Source organism: Capricornis sumatraensis, chromosome 2 (genome assembly GCF_032405125.1).
Source record: "Capricornis sumatraensis isolate serow.1 chromosome 2, serow.2, whole genome shotgun sequence".
In the NCBI taxonomy this organism is placed as follows: domain Eukaryota; kingdom Metazoa; phylum Chordata; class Mammalia; order Artiodactyla; family Bovidae; genus Capricornis; species Capricornis sumatraensis.
Window position 1 is genome coordinate 196,461,575 of NC_091070.1, and position 9,095 is coordinate 196,470,669.

The 9,095-nt window shown below is 42.4% G+C and overlaps 1 protein-coding gene across 2 annotated transcripts in view; it reads left to right on the forward strand.

Moving 5' to 3' along the window:
• FAF1 (Fas associated factor 1) overlaps positions 1–8,348 on the forward strand; it is a 485,365-nt gene extending 477,017 nt beyond the window's left edge. For both annotated transcript variants that reach the window (XM_068964657.1, XM_068964658.1), the window contains one exon: positions 7,876–8,348. In XM_068964657.1, the coding sequence (XP_068820758.1) occupies positions 7,876–7,959 (84 nt within the window). In that variant the 3' untranslated portion in view covers positions 7,960–8,348. The remainder of the gene's footprint in view (positions 1–7,875) is intronic.
• The last annotated feature ends 747 nt before the right edge of the window (positions 8,349–9,095 follow it).

Here is a 9,095-nt window from a genome sequence, read left to right on the forward strand (position 1 = left end):
AACCATTCCAGAATGGAAGTTCTTTTTGCGTTACCACCTGCAGCAAATGTAGAGGAGAATTTGCTAGGAGCTACAGCTGGTGTTGTGGATGATGTTGATGGTCAGTCCCTTATGTTTGCAAAAGACTTTACAGTTACCAAAGCCTTTTCACAGCCGGATGAGCACACGACCAGCAGATTGGGTCTTAAGTTCTTCCTCTGATACTTTGTGGGTATAACTGCCCTCTTTAAGGATTCCCAGCTCATCAAAAGGTGTTTAAAGAAAATGAACAATTAGCTGTTAGGACCAAATTGATAGTAACAAAAGGTAGCTTATTTTCCTGTGGGGAACAACAAAGCCTGTGCCACAACAGGGACATGAGCCAGGACAGCTGCAGAATGCCTGCTTTCTTTATGGCCAAGAAAAGCCATTTAGTTACATTAGCTGTCCTCTGTTTAGAAGAAGGATCAGAAGTTAAAAGGAAGTGAAATGCAGTGCATTAGATACAGGCTAGAAGCTCACAAACCTGGGTGCAAATTCCAACATTATCTTTCCTACTTACCTGTGTAATCTTGGGCAAGTCCCTTAACCATTTTTGACCTCAGTGAATTCATTATAAATGAGAATAACAGGAATACTTATCTCATAGGATTGTTGTGACCATTTAATTAGGTAATATACAGAACAACTAGTATAGTGCCTGACACTTTGCCAAATAAATGGTAAGTTTTTTGATAGTGATGACATTGGTAATTATTTTTTAAACTTGTAATATTTAATATGCATGTTTTTAATAGAGTAAGTAATGGAACATGTTTGGGGGCTTCTCAGGTGGCGCTAGTGGTAAAAAAACTCACCTGCCAATACAGGAAACACAGAGACGTGGGTTTAATCCCTGGGTTGGGAAGATCTGGAGGAGGAAATGGCAACCCACTCCAGTATTCTTGCCTGGGAAATCCCATGGACAGAGGAGCTTGGCGGGCTGCAGTCCATGGGGTCGCAGAGAGTTGGACACGACTAAGCACACATACACAGCTAACAGAATATGTTACTCATAGCTTACCAGAAAGACAAGTTGTTCTTCCAAGTTCAAAGTAAATGCTAATTTTGAACAAAACCAAGGGCAGATGTATTCAGTTTTACTAAATATAATATGGGGATTTACATATGTGGCCTTTGTGCTACCTACTTCATGGAGTAGAAGGAGCTCAGGATTTGGAGTGAGAAAACCTGAGCTCCACCAATTTTTAGCTGTATGACCACGTGCAAGTAATGTCCCTATTTGAACTTTGGTGTTCTCATCTGTGAAAATGAGGATAAATTAGTCCAGTCTCTTAGGATAGCTCTAAGATTTAGACAATATATGTTACGGTAGTTGGAGAGCTTGTTAGCACTGAATAATGTTCCATTGTCTGGATATTCCAATCTGTTTACCTATTCACCTACTGTAGAACGTCTTGGTTGTTTCCAAGTTTTGGCAGTTGTGAATAAAGGTGCTTATTAAACATCTGTGTGCAGATTTTGGTGTGGACCTTAGGTTTTTAACTTCTTTGGGTAAATACCATAGAGTGCTGTTACTGAACTATATAGTAAGAATATGATTAATTTGGTAAGAAGCCATCAAACTGTCTTCCAAAGTGGCTATGTGATTTTGCATTCCCCCAGCAGTAAATGAGTGTCAGCATTTGGTGTTGTCAGTGTTCTGGATTTTGGCCATTCTAATAGGTGTGTGGTGGTATCTCACTGTTTTAATTGCATTTCCCTGATGGCATATACTGTTGGAGAAGCATCTTTTCATATGTTTATTTGCCATCTGTCAATCTTCTTTACTGAGGTATGTTTAAGGTTCTGGGCCCATTTTTTAACTGAGTTGTTCATTTTCTTATTGTTGAGTTTTAAGAGTTCTTTGTATATTTTGGATAATAGCTCTTTATCCATTGTGTCTTTTGCAAATATTTTCCCCGAGTCTCTGTCTTGTCTTTTCATTCTCTTGACAGTGTCTTTTGCAAAGTTTTTAATTTTAATGAAGTTTAGCTTATCAATTATTTCTTTCATGAATTGTGTCTTTGGTGTTGTATCCCAAAAGCCATCACCATACCCAAGGTCATCTAGATTTTCTCCTGTGTTATCTTCTAGGAATTTTATAGATTTGTGTTTTACATTTAAGTTCACAATCCATTTCAAGTTAATTTTTGTGAAGGCTGTAATGTCTGTGCATCTAGATTCATTGTTTGCTTGCAGATGTTCTGTTCCAAAACCAATTGTTGAACTTAGCATTTTTTTCTAAATATGAAAGTATTAGATCCAGACTTTCCTTTATTCAATTTTAAAATAAAAGCTTACCTTAGGAAAGCTAAATAAAACATAAAAGACTAATAATACCAACCCTGCAAGATTTTGATTTAATGTTTGTATAAATATCTTACAGACTATAAAGTACTGTTCATATATTGCAGTTACCGTTATTCTTAGTATTACTCAGCTCCTACTCTCAGGTAGCTCCCAGCCTAGTACTAGTGTTATATTTCTGCTCAGGCATTTTTGTTAAAGTGAGAAGCAAAATAGTGTGACTAGAAAGAACCTCAAATCAGAAGTTAGAAACAGGTAGAGCACTGTATCTGTGCCTTATCAACCAGGTGATCTGGGCCATGTCACTTTACCTCTCTGAGCCTCAGGTTGCCTACAGAGAAGTGAAGGGCTTGGACCATTTGGCATTTAAGGAGCTTCCCCACTCTAACATTGTAGGACTCACTCAATATGGCCTAAGATGAGAAACTGTCTTATTGATTCACATTTTTCTCAGCAGCAATGTTATACTTTTTCAGGGAAAAAATGCCCAGGGAAATAATAGAAGTACAATATACATGAAAGCTCAAACTGCTGAGAAAAGTGACCTAGAAAAGAATAACTCTCTTTGGCAGAAAGCATGTCTCATTTTTGTTAACATAAACAAAAGCCAGTTTGCTAAAATGTAAACTTGATGAGAACATTTTTTTTCCAGGTTTCTTAAATATAATGAATAAAGTATCAAGAAGATTGACTTTCCTTTTCTAACCTAGACAAAGTCAGGCCGTACTTCTTATCTGAGAACAGCCCCTCCTCCCCAAGAAGGTCCCAAAGGGAGGGTTTCTCTGTTGATTTAGAAAGTCAATAATTCAGTAAAATCCCAAGTAAATGGCAGAACATAAGCTCAGATTGCATTTTTGTATTCGTATTTTATAAACATTTCAGGATTTTTTCCTTGACCCTTGACCTTTTGCCATTCTTATCATGAAGATCTTATATCCTAGAAGCTTGGTTAGAAACAACCTCAGTGTCATGTCATCCAACATCTTTCTCTGTGTGGACTCTACGCTTAGCAGCACCTCTGGCAAAATAGTCCAATAGTTAAACATATGGATTCCAAAGCTAAATTGCCTTGACTCACATTCTGGCTCTGCCCTTAACAACTTTGAGAACTTAAGCAAGTATTAATATGTTCCATGGCTCAGTTTCCTCATCTGTAAAATAGAAATAACAATTGTGCCTATGTCAGAGGGTTATGAAAATTAAATTGTTTTATAAGTGTTAAGTGCTTAGAATGTGGCTGGTACAAATTAAATGCTCAATAAATGTTAGCTTTATCATCATGATCTTCTTCCTCAAATAAGCCCCTCTTTGAACACTTCCCTTCCCCTCCCAACCCCTGTATTGTCCCCCAGGGCAGCCTGTCAACATGTAGGCCAGTGGCACTCTGGTTATCCTTAGCTTTGGAGTCAGGCAGACTTGACTTTTAAACCTTATTCAATCTGCAACCTTGGGTAAGATAACCCATGGTATCTTCAACTTTAAAATGGTAATAATAATACATACTTTGTTTGGCTGTTTTGAGGACTACTTCAAAAGCATTTCATATGAAGTATTTAGCATGGTTCCAGCTACACTGTAGGCACTGAATATGACTAGCCCTTGAACAACATGGATTTGAACTACACAGGTTCCCTTATAGGCAGATTTTTTTTTCAGTAGCAGATATTGCCGGAGAAGACAACGGCACTCCACTCCAGTACTCTTGCCTGGAAAATCCCATGTATGGAGGAGCCTGGTAGGCTGCAGTCCATGGGGTCGCTAAGAGTTGGACACGACTGAGCAACTTCACTTTCACTTTTCACCTTCATGCACTGGAGAAGGAAATGGCACCCCACTCCAGTGTTCCTGCCTGGAGAATCCCAGGGACGGGGGAGCCTGGTGGGCTGTCGTCTATGGGGTTGCACAGAGTCAAACACGACTGAAGTGACTTAGCAGCAGCAGCAGCAAATGCTACAATAATGTGCCTTCTCAGTTTTATCATGGATGCAGAACCCACATACAGAGGAACCACAAATACGGAGGAACTGCATACATGAAGGGATGACTGCAAGTTATTATGTGATTTTCCACTGCTTAGAAAGGTGATGCCCCTAACCCCCAGGTTGTTCAAGGGTCGACTGGAATTGATTGCTACTATGATGATGATGATAAAAGAAAAACAAGAAAATTACAGGACAAGAGAGGAATGAAGAAAGATGAAAGAGAAGCAGTGGCCACACCAGCACCTGCTGCTCTATTAAAAAGTATTTTCTGACCAGCTGAGGTTCTGCTCCCCTACAGTTTCACCTTATCATTGCCATCTCTGTTCACTGGAGTTGCAGAGAACACATCTGCTCTGTTTGCCTGGCTTATTTGCCAGCCCTGCAGATGTTCAAAGAGGGCACACAGCCCCCTCCCTGCCCCCACAGCAGCAGGAAGACGTACCCCATTTTTCAGATATGTGTTAGAAAACATGGTTTTTAGATTCCTCCCTAACAGGAGGTCCCTCCAGCACACTCCCAATCCTTCTTGAATGGGGCCCAGAACACTTCAGGATCATTTCACAGTATAGCCACAGTCTCGCTGAGGAAAGGCATGGCATCCTGCATCTCACTAGGTTCTGTACAGTCTCTCTGTCTACTCCAGGCAGATGAGAATGGAAATGAAATTGTCCTTGTTCACTTTAAATTTCTGTCTGAAATGACCTTCAGAGAAAAAAATTGCTGGTGATACGGGGCACCAGAAGGAGCAGCCCCAACACGACCACATTTAATGTGAGCAGTCTTTTGGTGGCACAGCCCTGCTGAAGGGATTCTCCAAGTACTGAGACATTGATCTATCAGAGAGAAGGGAGCCCTTCTGCTGAGCAACAAGATGGAAATAAGAGAGAGAGCCTAGTGCAGGCCTGGGCTCCAGAAGACTTTGGGGAAAGAGCTCCAGCTAAAGTTAGGCAGATCCAGTCCTCACCCAAGGCAGTGCTCCAGCTAGTAATGGCTGCTACCAGCTGAGCACTTACTGGTTCAGTCTCTGTACCAGAGCCTTCATCACCATTATTCTGTTTAACTAGCACAACAACCTATAAAAGAGAAATCTACTATTCCCATCTTATAGGTGGGAAAACTGAGACTCTTGGGTTGTATTACTTCTTCAAGGTCATATAAGTAGTAAGTAACAGAGCTATGAGTTTGAACCTGTTGCCTCACTGTTTTTAACTACTGTACTGTATAGACAGACCCTCACTAACTATGTGGCCTTAAACAAATGGCAGCCATGTTGAGCCTCAATTCTGTCATCTCCGTCTTACCTTGCCTAGTTAATTCCCTGGTGGCTCAGAGGTTAAAGCGTCTGCCTGGAATGCAGGAGACCCGGGTTCAATCCCTGAGACAGGAAGATCCCCTGGAGAAGGAAATGGCAACCCACTCCAGTACTCTTGCCTGGAGAATTCCGTGGAGGGAGGAGCCTGGTAGGCTACAGTCCATGGGGTCGTGCCTAGTTTTTTAGGGAATAAATTAAATAACATATTTAAAGTGCTCGACATGTAATAGGTGTTCAAGAAATTACAGTTTTCTCCTTCTCAAATCCCAGCTTTCCCACTTAAACTGACTGGGAAAAATCACTCAAATTTTATCAGACACAGTGAAAACTGGGTGTGTTTTCCGAACATCTAACCTTGTGTATTGATAATACGCCCTCAAGGCTCCAGTCTCCCAGCCTCTTTTGCTTCTAGGCCCATCTTTCTGCTGGTATGCACAGCCCTGGCACTATTATGATTTTGGTTTCTCCCAGCAAACATCATATTTATGAACCACAAATAACAAAGTAGAAGATGCTGGAAGAGCTCTGGCTTGTTAATTAAGAACAATAGCAGAAGCAGCTGGGCAGAAAATGCCAACGAGTCAGAAGCAGAGGCAGCATAGCTCTGTTTGTTGACAGAAGAGAGCACAGTGTTGTACGTTAATTGGGAAGTGGGTAAACATTTGCCTGCAGCTTGCCCCCCCCAACCCCCCCAACCCTGCCCCCTGTGCATTGGAAGACAGACAGCAGGCTAGGCTCTCCCCACCACCTTGTCTGCCCATCTGCCCAGAGCCCAAGAGATATCAGTAGAGCAGCCTTGCAATGGGTTCCTTGTAAGCAGAGAGGATTCTGGAGGCGGATGTGCCTCCTTAATGACCCTCCTGGGCATACCAGATTTCCATTGGATACAATCAAAGATAGTGTTCCCTTCTTCAGTTCACCAGCCTGCCTGTGACACTCAGGCCCCCAGGGTGTCCCCTTCCCATCATCTTGGAGAAGACAGCAGAGCCATCTCATTAGGTGTGGCTTGAGTTGAGCAGAGGACAAGATTGCCCTCTCAGGTGCTGTAGTCTTTGCCCAGGGGCCCAGAGCTCCTATACACAAATCTGACTGAGCAGACTGCCCAGCCTCCCATCACACACACTTGGAGCTGTCCGTTTATCTGTGTGTCCATCATCCACCCTTATAGTTATTCACATATATGGCAGCCATCGTTGAATACCTGCTCTGTGCCAGACACTGTGCTAATTATGTTTTTCTTCACTTAATCCTCATATCAGTCCTACAGGGTTGATACTAACTCCAAAGCCACAAAGCTAATAGCTACGCAGTTGTGATTTAAACCAGAATCTTTCTGGAGTCACAGCCCATTGTCCATATCACTAAACTAGTATTAGTATGTCTCAGCTTTTTAAAATTCATGTTCCCTTTAGGAAAGTTTGGGTTTTTTTTTCTCTCACTCTTGGATTTAGAAAATCTCCACATCACATCCTTGCCAGTGACCAAGGAAGCCATAACCCTAATATAGGGTTTGATTTGGGGTGTGGTCAACATACCCCAATGAGCCAAGAAGACTCGGCCTAGCTTTATTCCCTGTACTAGTTCATATTATAAAATAATTTTTACTTCTAAAATATAAAGTCATATTATGGCATCAACTCCCTCCTTTTTTTGGAACTAAATATCTTCACCAATGCCACCAACAGGGAGACTGATATGCCTCCCTAGGGAGCCTCTCCTCAGTAGGGGAGCTGCTCGTCTCTGGGCTCCATGGGATGGGCACCGTATAGTCTCTGCTGCAGGTGTGTTCAGCATGTAGATCAGCCCCAAAAGCTTAGCCCTCTCCCACCAAACAGAAAAGGTCCTCCCTGCTGTCCAGAATTAAACAAGTATGTGTCCTCTGGAATGCCAATCAGTTTTTAACCAGCACCCTTTCCTAAGGCCCTCCTGCTCTGCTGTCCCAGCTGAGCTGTGGGTCTCCACCTGCCCAGGAAGAGATTCCAGCTTCTGAACGTACATCCTGAGGTCAAATGCTAGTTCTTCCACTAAACTATGAGACTTGGCCTCTCTGAGCCCTGGTTTCCTTGGTTATAAAATGGGGACAACACCTACCTCACAGGGTTATTTTGAGAATCAGATGAAAATAGTAGGTGTGAAAATGCTTGTGCTGGTACATAGTAGGCTCAAAATCAAAGTTCAGGACAGGATCTGAATGCCATGCGAGAAAATAGTGCTTCTTCCAGTCTTTTGAGTATATATTTTCTTTCTTTTTAGGTAACCCAGCTGGACCCAAATAAGTCATTATTGGAGGTAAAGTTGTTCCCTCAAGAAACCCTTTTCCTTGAAGCAAAAGAGTGAACATGGCTCAGCGGTGGAACCAGCCATTCCTTGACAAGCCAGAGGCTGCATCAAGAGGAGGGCTCCTCATCAACCCATTTACACGCTCGTCTCACTCAACTCAATGTCACACTTCTGCCTCTTGCAAGATTGCTGGAAAAAAGTAATAATAAACATAGCTACTTAAAATTTCCCATCCGCGAGTATATGTTCCCAATCCTCATTGTAGAGAATTACAACTCTTCCACCCTGACCCCCTTCGCCTCACCTTTGTTCAATGACTAATGCGCTGGTAAAGTGTGAGTGATCATGAAGTAGGATTTTTACCTCTCCCGTGCCCGTCTTCTTCACACAGGGTCTGGGACCATTCTGCCTGACCTGTGACACCAGGCTGCTGTGTATTTGATATGTCTCATTGAGCCAGGGCTCATACACCCCTGCCTTTTTCTTTTCATGACTGGATTTCTACTTTGTCACCTAATTTTAAGAGCCAGGGGGAAAAAGTCAAATGGGACTTCTTGGCATGGAGATTAAACATTGTTGTAGGAAAACAAAAGGCATATCATTTTTGTTGATACTTCCTGACTCCTTTACTAAGATGTAAGGTTGTGTTTGAGGACTGCATCTGACATATAGCAAGATATTTATTTATTGCTGCTGCCTTGGGTCCCCAGGACCCATCTGGGAGTTATTTGCTGTTCCATTACAGTGTGAGAAACTGTTGAAGCTCACGATGTGAATGTTGAGATAGTGTGAAGAGGACCAGTACCAGGACTTCAGCGTCTGGCCCAGCTGCAGAAAGCTGCTGTTAGGTTTGCTCTTGGGCAGGTAGAACCTCATGGATACCAGCTCCCAGGTTGCTGGTCCGTCAGTGTACACTGAACGCAATTCTCTCTTGCTCTTTTCTCCCTCTACTCCATCACACATTTGGACCCTGTCACTTGGTGTTTTAAGCACCTTGACTGATCAGCCACCCCATCAACTCTGAGCCCGGCTGTAATAAGGAACCTGCCCCACTGTTTTAATGTTTCAGTATTAGATGGTAGACTCCTATCTCAAATGAAAGGGATCTCATTCTGTGGCTGAAAATTCTGATGTCATATATTTGAGAGAGCAAACCTGGGGGCTCAGCTCAGAAGACATGTATTGCCTGAACT